Source organism: Manis javanica, chromosome 10, assembly GCF_040802235.1.
Source record: "Manis javanica isolate MJ-LG chromosome 10, MJ_LKY, whole genome shotgun sequence".
NCBI lineage: Eukaryota > Metazoa > Chordata > Mammalia > Pholidota > Manidae > Manis > Manis javanica.
In genome coordinates, this window is record NC_133165.1 from 117,743,342 (window position 1) to 117,765,110 (window position 21,769).

The window sequence follows — 21,769 nt, forward strand, 5'->3', positions numbered from 1 at the left end:
TAATCAGAAGCCAGGCGCACTGCCTTAGCCGCCAGCCTAAATGTCTGAGTCTGAAAGGCTTGCTCGCAGCTGTCTTGCTCACACCTGGACTCGTGGGCTGCTTAGGAGTCCACTGTCGCTGGATCTTTCCATGGCATTCCGCTGATTTCCACAGAAATGGCAGCTTGTTTCCTTCACACACTGGCTCCATGGCTTGTCTGTTCAGCTACACAAGCAGTCGCAGCTGTCATCAGCCAGGTCAGCCTTGGGAACGGGCTTGGCTGTCCTGGTGCATGTGACCTGGGACATGCAGGGCCATGCCCACACTGCACGGAGACCAGCCGGTCACCAGGCTGACTGGACAACCAGGCTGGGAGGCCCCTGTCTGGCCCCAGCCAAAAGCTGCCATATGCGGATGGCCAACCGCTCCCAGCAGGTGTGATCTGCACCCTCCCCCTTGCCAGCTGAGGTCGTGAGGCTCTGTGTGCAGAAGTGACTTTACCTGAAGGGACAGAGCTGGAACCAGGGCACGTGGCCAGGCCTGGGCAGGGTCACACCTTGCAGCCAGGACCGTGGGATCTGGCCCGAACCCCGTCACCCCAAGCTGGGCCCACAGGCTGCCTGCAAGTCTGTCACAGAAGACTTCTGAAATTACTAGGAGCTCTCAAACCTTTTACCAGTTTTATACTTTTCCAAGGCCCATGTCTGTCCTCATCCCAGAGAAGATCCCTAAGTGAGCTCAAGGCCACAGTTGTGTTCTTGGAAAGCGGAACAAGATGTGGCCCTCCAGGCCTCTGTGGGGCTGAAGGGGGGACCGTGACCAGTGGGGGCTTTCCGAGGCTGGGTGCTGGGGCCAGAGAGCCACGAACAGGCAGGATTGGAGCTGGTGTCAGCTGAGAAACCACAAGTCACCCCCAGCGTGGCGGGCAGGGCCCGCTTCTTAGAACTTCCTGGGAAGTGTTCCGTAAAGGCTCCTTGTTCTGTGGTATGACTTGACTGTGCCCCAGGGACAACCCCGTTTCCGTGCAGGGGTATGGACGCCCTGGGAGGGGACCAGTGTGACTCAGAAGTGGTCTGAATGGTTCCCTTCGGGGGCTGGGCACAGCATCTCCTGGCCCCCGCAGATGCCCTCAGCCTCACCACCTGTCTTCCTGTGTGGCGGGCAGGGGCCATGGAGAGGCTGGCCAGCTGGATGGGTGCACAGGGGCTGGTTCTCCGAGTATTCTGTGGGCCTCAGAGTGAATGAAACCCCTAGGAGGGCCGATGGGTCTGCGTGCTAGAGGGACCCTGGCTCCCCTGAAGAGGCAGGCGGCGCCAGCCAGTGCCTCCCTATGCGGGCACAGCCGTACTTGCAGACCGTCCCCCCCACCCTCACTTCCCTGGAGACTGACCCGCAAAATGCCCAGTGCCTGCCCACAGCACCCGGCTGCCCCAGAGGGTCCCTCAGTGCAGGGCCGCCCGGCTCTCTTGGCCGCCCGGCTCCCGTGGCCGCCCTCCAGCAGGTCTGGTCCTCCTGGCGCCGAGGGGACACGGTCCTCTGCACACACAAGTCTGAACCTCTGCCTCTCGGCCCCCCTCTTCAGTAGCTTGTATCCGTCGGTGGGAACGTGTCCAAGAAAAACGGTGGACTGGGTTTTTTCCCCTCTACTTACATTTCTTAATCCTAACGAGGCAATGAGGCAGGTGGCTCCTGACAGCCGCGTGTGGCTTCTCCTCTCGTCTCCTGGGCTCACCTGATTGCCCGGGTCTGGAGTGTCTCCCGCTGGCAGGGAGCAGCTCGCCGATCATCGAGTGGTTCTCCCACCCCCGGGTGCTGCTGGGGACAGCTCCCAGGCAGCTAATGAATCATGCTAATCAGAGCACCATCCTGAAAATTAATACATTCTACTGTGACTATTTAAGGGAAAAATAATGATTGAGACTGTTCTCAGGAAATTATGCTTTGGAAGTTGCAGACTGGGAATTCTGTCTCACTCTAAGATGTACTCTGGGTCTTACAGACGTGTCCTCTCCTAAGTGACTGAGGGACGCGGACCCCCGGGGAGGAGGGTGTGCCCTGTTCGCCCTGCTTCCTGGGCCTCGGCTGCCTCCGTTGTAGGCCTTCCCTGGGGGCGAGCGCCCGGCCTGGAGCCTCTCAGCCCCCAGGCTGCCCCGGGCACGTGGGTCTCCTGCCCTCTTGGTGGCAGGTATTTCTCACTGTATGGGGTTAAGAGGAGGCTTATGACCTCACCAGTTCCTGGAAAGAAGTGTGTCCTGATGTTCTTTTAAAAGGAAATCTATGGTGGGTGCACCCCACTGAACCACTGAGCACGACGGGCTGTGGCCGTGTGTCGCATTGGTACAGGACTTTGGCCTCCTTCGCGGGTGTGCCATGGGGCCTGGTGCCCGGCATGGCCTCAGCCGCAAGCACGCAGAGCAGCCAGGACACGCAGGGCCTGTCCCCCCTGCACACAAGGGCATAGTGCGCGGAGCACCTGGCCTGGGGTGGGGCGCCTCTGCCCACCCTGTTGGGCCAGGCCTGCCAGGCCCCTGCCTTTCCCGTCCCCAGGGTCAGGGTCTAGGAGGAACTCAGTCCTTTTACGTAGGACCCACATCAGCCCGTAAAAGGGCTAGCTCGTGCCTCTGACCCAGGGCCAGAAGCAATGGAGAGCCCCAAGCCTCTGGTGAACTTGAATCAAATGCAAATGAGTCCCCTCCCTGGAGACGCGCAGCAGTCAGGGTGTGAGGTGTCCGTCCGGCCCTGCTGTCTGGTCAGGGTGGCAGAGCGGCCGTTCAGTCAGCCCCGTCCAGCTGATGCAGTGCACTGGCTCTTGGCTTCCCACCGCAGGTCCCCTCGAGCCCCAGAGGGTGGTCCTGGCGCCTTGGCCGACGTCCGAGACACAGGCAGCCTGGCCCAGTCCCATCGGCTCACCCAGCCCCCCGGACGGGCCAGGTGCCCCGGTCTGCTGGGGGCCACCCTTCCCTTCCTGCAGGGTGGGTGGGGGGCGCCCAGCGCTGTGTTCCCACCTGCCTCCTGCCTGCAGCTCCCTCTCCTCCAGGGGCCTGGTGTCCCAGAGCCTGTGCGCCGACAGGCCTCCCTCTGCCCCCGGCAGGACCCGCTGTGCCCGGAGCTGACCCCTCGGGACAGTGGGGCAGGGCCCGCGAGTGCTCCTCGGAACCCCATCGAGCTGCCACCAGTCAGAAAGGTGACCTCCTGGTACCTCCAGGGTCCCACCTGCAGTGGGACCCCACGCATCTCTCTGCTGTCCCCACTCCTTCTTGATGCCCCCTCTCTTGATGGGGACAGGGTGGTGGGTGGGGAGCCGTCCAGCCCCTGGCCCTGTAGGTGCCGCACCACTGCCTCTACCCTCAGGCTGGTGGGCTGGGAGACAGCCCAAGCCAGGCCCTTCTCCGTGACGAGGGTCTCCTGGGCATGGCCGTCCCTCCCACTGCTGCTCAGGGAGTGGCCTGTTCAGTCAGCCGCCAGGTGGTGGTGGCTGACTGGACAGGCCAGAGCCCCACAGGAAACCCGCCCTGACCAGGCTCCACATCCCAGCAGCTGCAGCCGGAGGGTCTGCGTGGGGCACAGCAGGATGGGGGCCACGGGGGCCCCAGCTCATGGACCCTGAGCCCGCAGAGCCTTGCTCACCTCCCTGCATGGCCCGGAGAACCACAGTTCTGCAGGACCCAGTCACCCAGCATGAAGCCCCCACCTGACAGCACACCCACCTGTGAGCCTCTGTGGCCCCGAGATGCAGGGCAGCTCCCCACTTCTGTCTGCGGTGCTCCAGGTGCGCGGCAGTGACCCCCGCCACGATCTCCTGTGCGACCTCCCTCTGCCATGTGGCCCATTCACCCTTTCAACAGCACCTCTTCTGGGGAGCCCTCCTGACTGGAGTAGGGGCTCCCGGGGCAGGATGGGAGCCCAGGACCGGCCTCCAAGGTGCAGCCGCCTCTGGGAGGAGGCAGCCTGCTCTCCAGAAGTCCCCAAGGCCCTGGGCTTCCCTGGGATTTCTGGAGCATAGACGGTGCCTCTATGATGGATCCTCCTGGGAATGGGGGGGGCACAGTGCCAGTGGGTACCCTAATTCTGTTTGCATTTCCCTGACTTGACATAGCTGACCCCGCTGGTGGGCTGGCTAGAGACCTGGGCCCACCTGGGAGGCCCAGATGTGCTGGTTTGTGTCTGCATAGCCCCAGCCCTCTGACCCCCAGGTGGTGCCCCCCCACCCCCGCCCCACATGCAGTCACCTGTGCTCACACCGTCCCTCTGTCCTCCTCTGATTCGTCTGTGTTTCCAGGCCAGGCTGACCTGGGGATCCAGCTTGCGAGTGGGCTCTCGGAGGGGAGGCTGCCTGAGGATGGCCTGGAGAGCCCCCCCAGGAACCCTCTGACCTCCCGGCCCACGGACCTTCCTGCCAGGAGGGGCCTCAATGCACAGCCCCCTGGAGCAGAAAGGAGGGAGCCTGGGGCCCTCCTAAGAACCTCAAAATGTCTACTGCAACAGTCGCATCTCAGGTGCATCCCCAGGGCCTGCATCAGCCCTGCAGGCAATAGATTCTTCCAGAATTTTAGCATGTCCTGCTTATGTGTAACTTCTGTGGGCCAATGCTGGCGTGTTTACATGTAAACTGATATGTCTGTGTGCATGTTGAATGTCAGCTATTCCCATGTGTGTGGATGTGGCCTCGCCCTTCTTCACAAGCAAGATCTGGGAGATGTTGGGGCGTCTCCTGGTCAGGTGCAGGAGAGTCGCCGCCTGCCCCAGCGGGACGGGGCCCATTCATGATTGTATCTGCGCACGCGGCCACATTCCTCCCTGGGTCCTGCGCATGGTGTTCTGGATGATTCATTTTTCCAAGCTGTTGAGTAAAGTAAGCAGATTCATATGTTAATGGAAGTGAAGAAACAGTTTATTCCAAAGGGAACCGTGTGGTTTATGAGCAGTGGAGAGGCCAGGCACTACACAGCGCATGCAGCCTCTGCGGTGCCCGGCAGGTAAGCGCCGTGTCCCGTCCATCTGTCCAGACTCAGGCTAGCAGCGCATCTCATCTGCTGCTGCCCCCACTGCCCGGGGAAGCATGTCAGCGACTCGGGGCCTCTTCAGGGTTGTCCTGGTTTGTCCAATTACTTAGGTTTGGGGGGTGGGCCCAGGAGTCCATAGGGGGTGCATTTCTGAGCTGCAGCTTGATTGGGCTGGCAAACAGAGTGGGTCCTCCCGCACCCTGTTCTTCCTGGCCAGGGGAGTGGGTTAGCTGGCCCTCGGATTCCCCATAACGTGCCCCTCATTGCTAGAACAGAACTTCCTGATACCACACAGAGGCTCATGTACACACGTCTGAACTTACACAAACACATGTGCACCACATGCCACAAGCACACACAGTTTGTATGTGTTCATGTGCCCACGTGTACACACATCCATGCACTCGCCCTCATGTGTGCACACAACACACAAGCACAGATGTGGACACGCATACACACCACCACCTGCATGTGTGCACACAGCCACTGGCTCATCACTTACACGTGTGGTCAGCAGCTTGGCACGTGGGCACCTTGACCATGGAAGCATGTGTGGCTCTGGTGAGCTGGTTAAACAAGGATCCACTGAGACCTCACCTCCACCTCCCCAGGACCCCTGATTACTTGGGCTGAGATGTGTCATATACCAGTTCTGGTTGGTGCCATCAGGGAGGCGAAGCAGGTAGCTCAGCCTAGACCCTGCTCCCCCCACAGAGGGCCATGCTGGGCCCACGTACGCACAGACTGTGTGTCTCTTAAGCACCCCTGGGCCAGGTGGCCGGCTCCTGCCCATCTGCCATCGCTGCATCGCTCGTCCCCCACGGCCCGTCCTCCTGAGAACCCTCTCGGGGCCCTGAGTATTCCTGCACAACAGGGGCCAGTTCTGTCAGACAGGAGACCCGAACCCCAGCACAGGTGACAGCAGGGGGCAGCCAGGCTGTCCTGGAGGAAGGGGAGGGAGGCGGCCAGAGGGTGTCCAGGAAAGGAGAGCCCTAAGTAGAGGGACGGGGCCAGGGTGGGTGGGGGTGAGGCAGCAGGTGGAGCTCGGGAGGGCCTGGGCCGGCACCCCCCCAGCGTCCCCTTCCCCTGGCCTCCTGGGGGGCTGCAAGAGTGGGGGTGGTTGCATGGGGGTCCCTTTGAATGGGCGGCACTCACTCGATGGTGGTGGGAAGAGCCAGAGAGGGCAGCATAGGAACGGCGGCCGTCAAGCTGTGGGAGGACCGATGCCCCTGCCCCAGGGTCTGCGAGGGGCTAGCGAGTCATAGGTACAGGTGACGTGTGATTGGCAAGGGCCCGTGGTGGCATCCCTTCCTCCTCCCAGCTGGGCCTCACTTCACCTGCCCTTCTGACGGTGCATGTCTGGGACAGCCTGGCAAGGAGCCACCAGGCCAAGCGGCCCCCTTCGAGCAGTGACCTGCACTCCAGGGGGCCCTGCGGTGTCACAGTCAGTCCTGGCCCCTTGGGCATTTTGCTCCTAAGGCAGGTGGTCTGTCTCCCAGGATGGCCAACTGCACAGCAGTGGCCCTGGAGGGGGGACATTCCGGCTCCATGAGCCAGCTGCGGACACGTCATGGGGCCTCCGTGAGGGTCCTGGGAGCTGACGTGGACGCCGTGCTCAGATGGAGCCCGTGCTCAGGAAATGTTAGCTGGTTTCCAGAGACACAGAAGGGTCTCACAGGCCTTCTCAAGACGGTGCTGCCCTGGGGCTGAGCTCACAGATGCTCTGAGGATTCGTGAGGAGCTACACGTGTAAAGTGCCAGCCGCCTTCTGGGGTGTGAACGAGCTGAACAGGTGGCCTGGTGTCCTGCTTGTCATTAGATCCGGGTGAACTTCGTGCCTGAATCCCTTGGACCCAGAGCTCAGCCTTACCCCGGCGGCCCGTCCTCCCTGGGAAGGCCCCACGCAAGGGTTGCTGAGCAGTCCCTGGGCAGGTGGCACACTTGTCTTTGCGGGGAGCGTGCTTCCTGGACTCGGGGCACTCTTGCTGGCCCCTGCCTGTGGAAGTGGGCACTCTGTTGGAGGGCTCAGCCACCAGAGAAGCCCGGGGGCACCCACGCACCAGTGTACAGGGACCACTGATGTGCTCTGGCGCTGTGTGCACTGGGGCAGTTCCATGGCCTCGGGGCGGGGCCTTCCTGCCCCGGAGCTGTCCGTGGGGAGCGAGTGCATCAGGGAGCTGGCGGCAGTGGCTGGAGCCCGGACACACCCCCTTCTGGGAGGGGGCTGGCTGGGCCTGGCAGATGGCCTGGTGAGCTCCGGGGCCAGGAGGGAGGTGGCCTGCAGGCTCGATGGAGGCGCGTGTGAGCAGGCCCAGGGCAGAATGTCCTGGAGGCTGGACCAGACACAGAGGCCCCAGCACGTAGGCTCGAGGATTCCGAGTTCCCATGGTCTTTACGGGCCAGGTTGGTGGGTTTGAGCTTTGATCTGGAGGCCATGGGGAGCCACTGGAGACGCTTAGGCAAGAAGCGGCCACAGGAGAAGTCCAGCTTTGTGGCTGTGGCTCAGATGCTGTGTCCAGGCACTTGCCCAGTGTCTGCTGCACTGTGGCTGTGTGTCAGGCACCGCACAGGTGTTGGTACCCCCTCCATGACCACCTGTGGCCCCAGGACCAGGTGTCTCTGGACGCAGCCCCTGGCCCTGTGCTATGCTGGCCAGCCTCAAAGCTTGGCCTGCGGTCTGGGTGCTCAGCACGGGGCCCCATGCCCAGCCCAGGACGCTGTTCTCCGTGGCTTTCTCTTAGCTGGCCCTCTCACTGGCACACCAGGGGCCTGCAGCTGGGTGAGAGACCTAGAGGGTCATCACCTCATCCCCTTCCCAGGGCCAGGCCCTGAGGCTGCTGTGGTTGCCTGAGGATGCAGGCCCACTTCCCAGGGCTGTGTGGGTGTGCGCGAGGCGCAGCAGGCCCTGGCCAGAGCCTGGCAGGTAGCAGTCAGTCAGCACCTGGCATCAGCCCCAGTGCGTGCTGTTGGTCAGTTCGGAGAAGGCGACTAGGAGCTTATTTAGAGTCTGGAGGAGTCCAGGCTCTGGCGGGCCCAGGACATGAATCTGGTCCTCGTGTCCCTGGTCCCACACCTGCTCCACCTGAGCCCTGAGCAGAACCCTCCTCTGATGGAACGAAGCCTGCGGGAGGCGGTGAGGCCCAGCCTCCGGGTCAGTGGTCCCCATGGAGACTGCGGCTGCAGATGAGATGTGTGGGGCTCCTGCATCCACCTTCTCAGAACAGGTTCGAGATTATGGGCTGCCCTCCACCCATATGTGCCCTGGCTCAGGGTGGGAGGTGCCAAGCTGGTATGTGCTGGGAGGTACTGGAAAGAGAGGAGGCCACAGGGTGGGCCCCAAGGCTGGTCTCTGGGCTCATGTCCCCACATCTCACGCTGCGTATCCTGCCGGCCGCTTGGAACCCTCAGCCTGGAAAGGTTAACCGTGGAATCCCCCACCTAGAACTGCAGTGGGAACGACGTGGCCAGTATGCCTGGCAATCACAGGGCTCAGTCCGAGCTGCCACTGATGGTGGCAGCCGTGGCAATGGCAGTGACGAAAGAGGTCATGATGTGGTGGTGGTAACGGTGGTGGCCATGCTGACAGCTGAGGGATGATGGGGAGGAGAGGAGGAGGTCCCAAGGCACCCTGGTGGAGCTGAGCTTGGAGAGTGGGAGCCGAGATGGGACCCAGGAGCCTACCCCTCGAGGGGAGCGAGGTACAGGTGCCTCACGAGGAGGCTGGACCTGAGGGCGGGGTGCCTGCCACATGAGTCATCTGGAGCAGAGGGCCCTCACTGCTTGGCGGGTGTCCAGCGAGCTGTGCGAAGCCCAGTGTGTAGATTGGGTGCATGCGGACCTAGCAGAGGTGTGAGCAGCAGCAACCTCGGGCAGGCCTTCGTGGTGCTGAGGTCTCTGATAAGCACAGACACCTGGAGGCACCTTCCCGGCTGATGGCCGGGGCCGGTCGGACAATGCTGGGTCCTCTCCTCCCCCCGTCGGGAATCCGGAGAGTCAAGAGTATTCACAGGGGGTTTTCCCCGGAGGAAGGCCTTGCCAAGAGTCCCAGTGAGGGGAGCCCACCAAGGCCCCTCGCTCCTGAGGACACTGGGTCTGCCCGAGCAGCGTGGTAGGCAGAGGCGACTGGGCAGCCAGGATCTCTGGCCGTTGCTGCCTCTGGAATGTGCTCCAGAACTCAAGAACCTGTCTCTACCCTGCCCTTCCCAGGCCCTGTTTGGGGTGAGGGAGAAAGGAGAAGCTGACCAGGCCCCGGGGACTGTGGGTCCAGCTGTGCCTGAGGATCGGTCAGCGCTCCAGTGAGTGTGCACCTTAGATTTCTTGGGCACGAGGCCTTCACATATGGATGTTCTGTTACCAAGTGACTGACATAAGCATGGGATCTGTGAGAATCTCCCATGTCCAATAGGGCAGACACTTCCCCACTGGAGCGGTCAAAGGGACAGTGGGACACACAGCCGGAGACACAGGCACCCCCATCCCTGTGCTCATGGTGCACACCTGCATCCAGACCGTCCCCTAGAGGAGGCAGGCACAGGAGATCCCTTTGGCTGGGCACACTACCAGAGGCTCCGGCCAGGGGAGCTGCTCCCGTTGGGCCCCAGGCCCTGTCTGCATGGTCCTGGGGTTGGGACCTCTGGGAGCTCGCCTGGCCTCAGGGCAGGTGCCTCCTGGGCCCCCTTCTGCAGCCCCGGGCTGGTCCCCCGGTCCTGCAGGCCCTGGGCCTGGCCAGCACTCACTCAGTGTGGACTGTGGCCCCCATACACCAAGGGGCCCCTCTGACTGGCCCCTCTCTCGCCAAGCGCAGACTCCAGCTCTGCCTCTGGCCCGCTGACCAGCTTACCACAGGCATTCCTCGGAATTAAATCATCTGCAAACTCGTTTTAAGGGAAAACCACTTTCCTAAGCCCCTCACTATTGACCTAAATTGTTTTTATTATAATGTTGCTGGAATATGAGCAAACACTGAGCTGGGAGCCCTCACCAGACAATAAACTGGAATAAACTGAAACCATTTACACATTAAACACAAACAAAGCTGCAAAACCAATAAAATTTAAATTTGCAGCTTCGGTTTCACAGGGCAGATGTTTGGGGAAGACACCGGCTCCCGTGGTGTGCTCACATGCCTGGGTTCGCTCCACGTTCCAACTGCTCCTGCGTTTGATCTGAGGCACCTGTGCCCCGAAATCGTGTTGATAACTGGGTGCCTTTGCTGGAGGCAGACCTCACGTTTCACCAGTACCATCCCGGAGGCACTTCAAGTGGGGGTCCCCATGTGCCGCCTGGGCTGCCATGTACACGTGTAGGCAAGCTTGCAACTTGGTCAGTCCATAAAGAGGACAGAAAGATGCATTGCTGTTTATGGCAGTGCTTTTTGCGAGAGGGCCTCTCCAGGGCAGGCACACGAGTCAGGGCTAGCAGTGCGTATGTGGGCTGTGCAAGGGTCCTGAGAACCAGTGCGGGGATGTATCCCCTCCACACTCTCATCTCCAGCCCCTCTGGGGGCACGGTGCCCAAGGAGAGCAGCTCCAGCTGTGGGTCTCATCCTGATTGTCACCGAGTGTGGTCCCATAGAAACCTGAGTGGGGGATGCAGGGGAGGATGGTCCCATGCTCTGTGCTGGCCAAGCCCACTATCTGAGGGGCCAGAGAGCAGGGCCACCCCTAGGCATGGGGTCAGGCCCCTGTGGGCTATGCACATACCGTGCATTCACAGGGCACCTGCACCAGTCCTTTCCTGCCCTGGTTGGAAGCTCCCCACCTCTCTGAGTAAAGAAAGGTTCTCAGGACATTTTCAGTCTTGAGAACAGTGCCATTTCCAGCACTGAAACATCCACCCATGTGTACAGATACAGGCCGCATCTCAAAGTGAAGGTTTTCACCCCAGCCCTGCTGCAGACACACTGGAATCCAAGCAAGGGTCCTCACCCACCTTGCGCGGGGGTGCACCCCAACTCTACCCATCTTCTGCAAGGGTGCGCACCAGCCTGGCCCCGCTCTGCTTGGGAAGGGCTGTCCTTGCCTTCAAATGCACTTTACCTGGTCTTTCCTGGCTGTGTCCCCACCGCCCCTGCCAGGCCCCTGTTACCCTGAAGCTGCCCGTCATCTCCAGTCCTGGTTTGATTTGCCCCATGGTTTTGATAAGCTGATCTTTAAGCAAATTGACAGGAGCTGCCTGAACCCAGGGCCTGCATGCTGGCCGATCCGCCACCCCTTCCTCTCCCAGGACTGGGACCGCGGTGCCCTGCCGTTGCCTCCTATCACTCCCTCCCTTCCCTCCCTTCCCCCTCCGTCCCTCCTAAGTGTGCATATGGAGAGAGTCCCAGAGTGTGGCCAGTGAGCCACGTGATGCCACACGGCAAGTCCCCAGTAGTGCGCCAGAGAGGAGTGGGCAGCAGGCACCCTGGCTGGCAAGCTGGGGAGTCCGTGCTGGGTGCCTGGTGGTGTCCCTGGGTGCGTGCAAGGTGGAGGGAGGCCTGGGTGAGAAGGAGCCACACCCGATGCCCTCGGCCACTCAGTTGGATGGAGCTGCTCCCTCCAGCCCCTGGCCCCTCCGGAGGGAGCTGCTCTCCCAGCCTGGAGACAGGCGCTTGGACGTGGTGACAGATGAGACCCTGCCATCCCCAGAGCCCAGCTAGCAGCCACTGTCACTCCCGCCCCGCAGCTCCATCAGCCTAGGAGCGCTCTCCAGCCCTAGAGCTGCCACAACAGCAGGGCCGGAGACGCAGCTGTGACACGTGGTACGAAAGGTCCCTTTGTTGCTGGGATGTGGTGGCCCAGCACTGGGCCTCCAACTGCCCCCAGCAGGAAGGGGGCTTAGCCTAGGTGAGCATCCGCCCATGGCAAACAAAGGCGAGTGAGCCCAGCACCACCTACGTGGTGGGGCTGGCCCCCCGACGCCCAGGCCGCAGGCAGGGACTCAGTGCCTGTCTTGTAACGGCACAGCCGGAGCCATCACGTGCATGTTTAGAAGGACATACACGTCACCCTAGTCCGAAAAATGACTAGTTCTTCTGATGGTCCTGTAATGATGGTTACATGAATACAACCAGTGTGTACTCTGTTATTAAGCCCCCTGCTTCTACGGCTTTCCATCTGAGAGGACTGTCCAGCTGCCTGCCTACTGTCCACAGCCAAAAATGGTGGTGGGTTCCGCAGAAGAAGTTGGTGTGGATGCTGCAGCCCGGGTGCCACTCAGGGGCCCGGCGGCCACCAGGCCCCCTGCCGATGCTGCACGTCCCTGCCCTTCGGCGGGCGCACCTGCACTAGAATGGCCACAGGTCAGCATTTGCAGTGAGGCCCAGCAAGGGGCCTGGTAGCTGTAAGCCCTGCCCCGGACTCCCTGACGTGCCCCAGCCGCCCGCCTCCTGCAGACCTCACCCCTGGCGCTGCCCCAGGCCCCTGGGTCCCCCTCCAAGGACAGGCCACCCTCACTGCATCCGAGGTTTGTCCTTCCCTAGCTTTGAAGCAGATTCCAGACGAAGGAGAGAAACCAGGTGGCTTCTCCAGGGACGGGCCATTGGCTTCTCCGTGAATCTGTGTGGAATGCCCTCGGTCACCACTTACTCGGTGACCTGCGGCCCAGCTGGACTTGGGGGACCAGGGAGGAGCAGCAGCCTGCTCGGGCCACCCTGACCGAGAGCAGGGGCAGCCCACTAGGCCCTCCCACACCTACACCTGGTGCCAAGACCCAGGGTCGGGTGTCAGGCCGCGGAGGGCGAGCCACGTGCCCCTGGCGAGCAGCGGCTGACCAGCTCTCCGTTCTCTCCCACAGCACGGGTCATCAGGACAAAGCAGTGGTGCGACATGCTTCCTTGTCTGGAGGGGGAAGGCTGTGATTTGTTGATCAACCGGTCAGGCTGGACGTGCACGCAGCCCGGCGGGCGGATAAAGACCACCACGGTATGTACGTGGCTGCCTCGCTTTTTGTGGGGGCACCGGGAGGGAGGGCGGCCTTGGACACCAGAGCCCGTGTGGCAAGAGGGCCGCGGGAGCTGGTCACCATCTTCCTTATGTGGAGAGACCGCCAGCCCTGCCCCCTCCCCACCGGCCCTGCCCGTCTGTCCCTGAGTGTGCAGGGGCCCGGGAGCCTGGCCAGAACCACCCTCCAGGGTCGTCAGCCCCGAAACAAACTTGATGCTCTCGCACGGAAGGTGGCTACTAGAGTTGTCGAGGTTCTGGGGCAGGTGTGGTCGTCAGCAGCTGGAGGAGAGCCGAGGGCCCCACAAAGGCGGGGCCCCTGAGGCAGGACTGGGGAGCAGCCCCCCATGTGCAGAGGTCCCCGAGGGCTCTGTGAGGAGCCAGTGCCGGGAGCTGGGGCCAGAGGAGAGCACAGCCCTCCGTGGCCGGCTGGGCTTCGCGTTCAGGAGCCCCTTTGCCGCAGCGGCTGCGTGAGACCCAGAATCCGAACTCGGCATCAGCAGGCTCGCTGGGCCTGAGCACGGTCTGGGCCCTCAGAGCACTCTGGGTGCTGGGCTGTCGGAGGGAGGTGGCATCCGGAGTCCGGGGGCTTCCCAGAAGACCCTGTGTGTGTGGGAATTGGGCAGTCCGGCCACTCTCAAGGTCAGGCCGCCTCTCTGGGCCTGGCTGGGCCACATCTGTTCAAGCGTGACTATCCATGCAAAGCACAGAGGGCCAGGCTGGCACGAGCGTCCTGGTGGTGCAGCTGTCAGCACAGCTTATTTACCTGTGTGCAACACAGAGGTCACTGCATGGCCATCACACCTGAGCAGTGGGCCGGGCTCTGCAGCTCATTACCCACCACCTGCCTCGTGTCTCACAGGGGCTGGCGGGTTGCTGAGGGGCGGCTGCCACCTGCAGGCCCATCTGAAAAGCAGCTGAGCTTTCTAGGGTCCCGTCTGTGTGCTGTGCCCAAAAGGCAGAGGCCTGGGAACAAGCAGAACTCTGGACAGCTGCAGCTGCCTCCCCCAGGTCCATGGCTCCAGGGTTCAGTGTGTGGATGCCCAGCAGGGCCCAGGGCAGCCTGTGTGCAGGAGGTGCCAAGTGTTGGGGTCTTTGAATGAGCACCTAGGGGAGGTGAAGCTTGGGGGAGGCTTTGGACTGCCCACCCACTGCAGTGGGCCTGGGGGCGTGGCTGTGGTGGATAGGCCTGCACCCGAGGCCCGAGTGTGGCATTGGGGGCAGGCCCACTGGGGACACCCTGGCAGCACCTCTGTGTTCTCCCAGCTGAGAACTCGGGGCTTCCCCCTCATCAAGCAGCCTAACTCCTTCCTGGCTCCCTGCACCCTGCTCCCCACCCCCTGTCCCTCAAGGTTCTGGGGACAGCTGCACGCAAAGAGCTGAGCACACCCTCTGGCAGGCGCCCCCCGTGGACACGCTCCCTGACACACTCCCTCAGAGAACCTGGTGGGGCCCGTCCAGGTCCAGGTGCTCGTTCTCATGGGCTCACCGACCCAGGAGCTCGGCCCCACTGTCTGGGCTTTACCACCATGAACCCTGCCCCTGGGCACCTGGAGGTCTGTAAGCTGTGGGGCAGGCTTTCAACCTGCTGGGTCTGCCCAGCCCCAAAGCTGGCAGTGGCTTTGCATGAGCTCACATGTTTCCCAGCTCAGAAGACAGGCTTTCTGAAGGGTGCATTCTGAGGCCAGCCTGCCCTGGAGAGCCCCTGCTGGCCCAGGTGCTGCAGGAGAAGCCCGTGGTCCGGGTGGGGGAAGGTCGCCTGCCACACCCAGCAGAAGTCGGGGAGATGCTCCCTCCCAGGTTCCTGCGACTCCCTGAGAGGGTGACAGCACTCACGCTTGGACACGCAGCCTGCTTCCAGTGGGGAGATTACGTGTGGGGCTCCCCGGACTCTCCTCGAGTGTGTGGGTGGTGCGGTGTACCTGATCGTGCAGCTGTGGTGACACTAGGGAGCCAGGCAGGCTCTGTTACCTTCCTAGGTATCGAGAGAGGGATCTTTGGCTCTAGAATCTCTGGCCTGTAGTGACCTATTTTCAAAGCTTTCTTAAAAGGTGGCTGAGCTCTTGACCTGAACGCTGTGTAATCAGAGCACGTGGTCCCATTGCCACAACTGCGTCCTGGCTCTCTCATAGGTGGTCAGCATGTGGGGTTGCACATCTCACTATAAATTGGTTTTCCGTGAGATGGGCTTTAAGAGACCCTGCGATTACTTGGCCACCTGACCACTAATTCAGTCCCAGCTACCACGTGCTCAGCCCAGCACCCCTCTGACCACAGACACATCTGGAAGTGGTGTCATCCCACCCTCCTTGTCACACCCCACATGGGCCTGGGCTCTTTACATCCCTGTGTCGCCATCTGTGAGCTGCTGGCGGGTAGGCACTGGGCCTAATGGCCCTGCTACCCCATCCCCTCACTCAGAGCCAACATAAATATGTGTGATTAATTGATTAATTGGATACAGACCCTAGGTCTATGCTGATGTTTGCATTTCCTAGATGGCTGCCCTCAAAGCGCAGGTCACCACCCCATTAGCAGGTCATGAAATTAATTTAGTGGATCATGATCAGCATTTACAAGAAAGAAGAAGAAATACAATAAAAATGTTAGAGTGTTCTGTGTCAAGAGGGTGAATGCCATTTGGTGACATGCGCACGTGGTCACAAGGTGAGATGCCACAGTCACTGTGGGTCGAGATGGCGCCCTGCCTTCCGGAGACACTGGGGGAGGGTCTGGCCTCTGTGTGGGTTGTCCAGGCACGGCTCTCTCGCTCCTGCTTCGCCCTGTGGACGTGGGTCTGCAGCAGACAAGGTGACCAGATGGGCATTGCGGGCACCCCCCTGGCTCCTGCTCCCAGGGACAGGCCACCCCTCAGCTTAAGGGGCCCCAGTGTTGCCTGGCTTGCCCTGACCTTGGCAGCTAGGCAGTGGGCAGGCCCAGAAAGGCCCACAGAGCACCTTCCTGCCAGCGCACAGCTCTCCCCGGCTGTGCCCCGGCCAGGACTACACACTCCACGTGCGGGCGCTCGGGGTTTTGTCTGCCCTCAGCCTGCGGATGAAACATTTTGTGGTATTTATGTATTGCAAGATGCTTCTCTACCATCTCCTAAATCAAAACAAGCCAGCTAGAAATCCATTTTTCAAATGAGGTGTTAAGCACCACATTGGAATTCTGTGCCGCATGAACACCTCGTCATGGGGGGCAAGGAGCATTCAGTGGGGGTGTTTGTAGTTCTGCTGGGAACTTGGATTTCATGGAATTGGCTCATTACACCAAAAACACACTTCAGGAGATCAGAGATGCCAAGGGGTAGCTGCCATCAATCATGTTCGTGCCTAGATGTCCAAATGCCATCCCAGCCCAGGCATGCAACAAGGTGATGTGTGGACGGGCCACCCAGAGGTCTCCTGGAGACACTGGGAGGGGGCCACCCAGCTCTGCCCACTAGCACCTCCCTCTTCTCTCATCTTGTCATAACGGGTGGCTGGCCTGGCCAGGCGGACCCTGCTGCCCGCCTGCTGACTGGTTCTGGGGGTCACCGATCCCTGCAGACCGATTCACACACTGCACCACACACAGCTGGGTCTGCCGTCGTTGGTCTGTGTTGAGCTCTCACTGGTAACGTTTCCTGCAATGCTGAGTGTCAGTTCACCGCAGCCCTTGCCTGGGATTTAGGAGCTAGCCGTACGGGGAGCCCACTGGCTCTCCCAGTTCCCATCTCTACCATCCAATGCATGGCATGTAGGCCCAGCACCCAGTCAACCCAGGAACTCCTGCCCCTTAGCTTCCTGCAAGCTTGGGGCTGCAGACGAGAGGCAGTCTAAGAAAGCGCTTTTGCAGAATGCCAGCTTCAACCAGGAGGTCCTGCATTCTTGGATTCGAGGTACCACCCGAGGGCCTAGGGTGTGTCAGACATGGCCCCCACTGGAGATCATGGGGAAGGTAGGCCAGGGCCTTCTGCCTCAGAAGCACCCCTGCAAGTGGCTCCGGGCCTCCCTGCACACAGCCCCGGATGCTGGCGCACAGATCTCGCAGGGGAATCCGTGGGAACTTCGCAAGTGCTTGCTCCGGGCTTCCAGTTGAAACACACAGAACGTGTGTGCTTCCCACTTCTGCCATCTGGACACGCCTGTAAAGTGACAGGGACATGAAAAGGGCAAATGGCACCATACCAGGAGCGCTGACGGTGCCTGCCGTCGAGCCGAGCACTCTGAAGGGGAGGCGTGGAGCTGAATGCATGTACAACTCCCTCTGAGAGGACACCCCACGTTTGGGCTCCTGATGAGAGAACAAAAAACACAGGCAACACAGACAGACAGACGATGGCTGCAGCCCCGAAGAGGCGCAGCACCTTTATTTTTATACTGCCTTTCTCGGACCTCAGCCAAGTGCTGTACTCATCCTTCCCTTCTCGGGGGGGCAGGCCAGAAGCAGGGGCTGTGTTCTCACACATCCTCAAGGTCTCCCTATTTTCTGAGTGAGGAGGACAAGATATGTGTTTGTGGGCAGGTAACTCCTAAGGACGGCACCGGTTGTTCTCAAACTTGTGCTTTCCCCTGCTGCGTTCAGACCTGGGGGAGGGTGCTTTCCCATTCTGCCTGCAAACATGTGAGAAGCCAAGGCCGTCCCCAACAGAGCACAACGCACAGGAGGGGAGACAGAGCAGCACGGCCTCGAGGGGTGGGAGCGGGCAGACTTGGGACGCAGAGTCTCGGGGAGAATCCAGATCCTCCCCTGTCGCCCAGGAGGCACTGGAGGGGACCCTGCAGCACCAAACGTGAGGGGCTCCCGAAAACCAGGGAGCTGAGTGAAGACGGATATCCTGTGAGGTGAGCCCCCCACACCAAGGCTTCTCTCCGGACACCCTGACAGACGAGTGTCCCGTGGCTACCGTAACAAGTGACTGTGTGCTCGGTGGCCACGGTGACCAAGATTCATTCTCGCAGTCCTGGAGGCCCGAGGTCAGAAATCGAGGCATCAGCAGGGCCGCCCTCCCTCTGAAGGCCCAAAGCAGCATCCTTCCTGCCTCCTCCAGCTTCCGGGCCCTCAGGCATCCCTGGGCTGTGGCCACACTGCCGCGGGCTCTGCCATCACATGCCATCTTCCCTGCGTGTGCCAGCTCTGCCCCTCCACCCTCATAAAGGTGTCCATCACTGCAGGTAGAGCCCACCCTAATGAGGGATAATCTCTTCACAAGATAATAACCAACAACATCTTAGAAGACCAGATTTCCAAACAAGATCACATTCTGAGGTTCTGGGGGGACCTCAATTTTGCGTCACCGTGTGCCACCCTCTGACTGAGCAATCCCAAAGCAGAGGCTAGTGGGTAATGTGAGTTGGGGGCCCGAGGGCCCTTGGGGAAGCCCACCCTCTGCCCTCCTGTTGCCAGTGCCCACCTTGCCCAGCTCCTCCCCGTGGATCGGTGTTTGAGGACAGAGACGCAAAAAGTGAAGCTTGGGGACAGGACTGCTGCCCCAGCGTGTGGGGCGGGGGTGGCGGGAGGCGGGGCAGGGCCGTGAGCACCCGCAGGCCGGGCCGCGTGGGGCACGGGAGGTGGGCCCCCTCTGCTCTTTCTGCCCGTGCGCTGGCCTTCCTCCATGCTTGCCTAATCCAGTGGCACGGCCGGGACCTTCTGGAACCTCCAGGCAGCTTCCTGCGGACTGGCTCCTGGGCCCCGTGAAGGAGGTGTGGCCACGCCAAGGCCACCCTGCTCTGCCGCAGCTGGGCCGTGCCCCAGAGTGGGCTGTCACCCTCCTGTCTCCCAAGCCCCAGGTTCATGAACAGAAGAGACAGGGCCGTTTAAGGCACTGAGCTGGGGCCCAGTTTGTCACGCAGCGGCTGCTGACTGGGACAAGAAGTTATTTAAAGGGGCATCAGGAAGGTAGAAAAGCACTTACGGAAATTATAGCGCATAAACTTTACAGAAACATGTAAACACTCATATACGTGTCTACATATATGTATGCACGTGTGTGTATACACAACTGTGGACGCCTATTTAAGTGTGCGTAACAATTTGTTAAAGATCCAGTAGAATGTTTGGGACATAAAATTGAGGAAATCTCAGAAAACTGACGGTGGAATTTCTTTAAAAGAAGTAGGAAATAGGAAAGGAGAAAAAAATAGAAGATTGATTCAGCAGATCTGAAGAATATAAGATCCAAAAATAGACAAAAATGAGGAGGAGGAAATGATCAAAGAAATATTTTTTTTTAAATTCCCAGAACTCAAAGACATGGTTTCTCCTGGGAGAATGCTCACGAGGGGTGGGAAGTGAATGGATAAAAATCCATCCTAAGGTGTATCAGTGTGAAATGTCAGTCCATTGGAGATGAAGAAAAAAATCTAAAAACTCAGAGGGAAAATAGGTCACATACAAAGACTCAGACATCAGTGCGTCTGGCTTCGCAGCCAAATTGCTCAAAGCCAGAAAACATCACCAAGTTTTCCAGGGTCCAGGATGCACCCGCAGCCCCAGAATCCCCGGGACAGACACAGCCCTCATCGGGGGCGGGGGTGGCGGGACATGGTGGACAGGTGCGGCCCGTGCGTGCTCCGGGCTGCGGTGGGGACAGTGGGAGGGCAGCAGCCTGCTGCAGCAGGAGGGGCTCCTCGGTGGGGCTTCTCCCAGGGGAGGGGCAGTGAGGAGCCTCCCAGTGGGTGCTTCCACAGCTTGTGGACAAATTCCAAATGTGCAGGAAACCAGGGAGTGAAATGACTCGATTGGAAGAAAGGAGAAACAATCTCAGAACACTCAGATACACGGGATTTCTGGGCCCGAGGGCCCAAGTGAATGTTTCTTCTACTCGGATCCACCCCGTGTATTTATTAAGCCATCAGCCAGGGGGACTGAGTTTGCCACTGGGAAGGGACTCACAGGGTGGACGCGAGCCCGCCTCCCAGAGCCTCACGTGGATCCCTCTGCCCGGCTCCCCGGGAGGCGGTGACTGAACCAAGTTGGCCTGGAGACAGGCCCCAGCCAGCTTCTGGGGGCCAGGTGCAAGGGGTTTAGGAGCCAGGTCATCACCCGGGGTGAGTGAGGCAAGGCCCAGGGCAAATGGAAGGTGCGGGCGTCCGTCCTGAGAGTGCTGGGGCCACAGAGCAACTTGGGAGTGACCCAGTGAGCTGGCTTCCCTGTGCCAGGCTGGGTCAGGGCCAAGGTGAGATGCAGGGACCCGGTGGTGTGTGATCCGAGAGGGTGCTTAGTGGCCAACGGTGTGACGTGGGGAGGGGTGAGGAGAGACAGGTGGGAGCATGGACTGGCTCCTGGGTCTGACTGCTCCTGGACGCCATGACCAGTCCTGGCCTGCACACGGCAGGCAGAGCCACAGTGGAGGCCGTCAGGGGGCCAGGGCCTGTTGAGGACAGGGGGAGGCCAGTGTCCCTGTGGGGCAATGTGGAGGCCGCCTGCAGGGTGGGGGGTGGGCACCCAGAGGTGTCCAGGCAGATGAAATCCAGCGCAGGGTGGCCGACCACGTGTGAGCATTGGCAGGGGTGTGGCTTAGCTGGCCTGCATGTGCCCCCACTGGGGATGTGTGTCTCTCTGCCCAGAGTGCAGCCAAGCCAGGGCTTGGGGGAGCCACTCTCATCTGCAGGGGGCCCCTGATCCTGCCTGGGCCTCCTCCCAGGCCCACGGGCACCAGGAATCCCTGCAGCTTTTCTGATGCTGGTGGCATAGGGGCCCCAGTGGTGCCTGGAGGTCACATGGTCTAGTTGTCTGTCCCTGGCGAATCCTCCTCCATTTAACACCAGAAAGTAGCACCTGCTATACCCAGACAGCAAGGGGACCCTTCACCTGTGAGCCCAGGGCTTGAGGAATGGGGCATAGTGCCACCCCTGAGCCAGTGGGCTGTGTCCTTGCTCATCTAGAAGCTGAAGGCCTCTCGCGTCCACCATGTGGCCATCTGTCCACCACACCAGCGGTGTGTTCCCTGTGTTCCTTGCACAGCCCAGGCCTGCCCACCCCTGGCACCAGAGCCGTGGCTCTGCCCCCAGCCTGAAGGGACACCATCAGTCCATCCCAGGAGCCCTGGCTTCAGGGACCACACCCCTCCCTGCTGGCCATGAGCTCCTGTGGATAGGGTGATACTGACACCCACTGGCTGACTGTGTGTCCAGGAGGCATTTGGGGGCTTTTGGAGGGTCCCTGCTCTTCACGAACCATCCCAGCGATTAGAAACTTTTATTACAGAGCCGAGGCTCAGCTGCTCTTCTGCATCTCATTCTGAAAACCAATAAAAGAGCAATGGTTCTGAGCCTGAACGAGGCGACGTGGGGCTTCACTGACTAGCAGCCGCCTCCTGGCGGGTCTCCCCTTTCTTCTCTGGGAAGCAGGAGTTGACAGGCCCTGAGATTCTGCTGGGGATTCTGTCCATCTGCCTGCTGAGCAGGTGTCCTGGGCCTCCAGCAGAGGCCCCACCGCCCTGTGTGCTAGGCCTCTGGGGGCCGTTCACTTGCCGTGTCCTCCGCCCTGTGCAGCTGGTAGCAGGCCAGTTTCCCTCACTGTGTGGGGCCAGCTAGGCTCTCCGGCCCCTGCGGCTCCCATACTGGCAGGCCAGGCTTCCTCCTGACGGCAGTTCACAGGCTCCTGCATCCTCAGAGCTGTCTCCCAGGGGGTCCAGAGGGCACCTTGCCTCCAGTCACCTGGAGCAGAGATGGAGGCCAAGGAGCACGGGGGCTCTGTGCTGTTATTTGAAGTGCATACCTGGCTATGTCACTCCTGGCCTCACTGCCCTGGGACCTGGGATGCAAGTAAGGAAACCCAAGCTGGGCCCTAGGGAAGCAGGATGGCGCTGCTCAGCTGAGCAGGCATCCAGAGGAGGTGTGGCAGGCCCTGCTGGGGCCGAGGAAATGCCTCATCCGAGC

General features: G+C 60.8%; 1 protein-coding gene across 5 annotated transcripts in view; it reads left to right on the forward strand.

The window, feature by feature from the left end:
- The window catches only part of TAFA5 (TAFA chemokine like family member 5), a 168,515-nt gene that overhangs the window by 131,984 nt on the left and 14,762 nt on the right, over positions 1-21,769 (forward strand). For 2 of the 5 annotated variants that reach the window (XM_073214066.1, XM_037006759.2), the window contains exon 3: positions 12,757-12,884. In XM_073214066.1, coding sequence (XP_073070167.1) covers positions 12,757-12,884 — 128 coding nt within the window. Of the gene's footprint in view, positions 1-3,071; positions 3,165-3,517; positions 3,765-4,259; positions 4,876-12,756; positions 12,885-21,769 lie in introns of those variants that run through there. The other 3 variants (XR_012121665.1, XR_005058136.2, XM_073214064.1) reach the window with 3 other exon arrangements.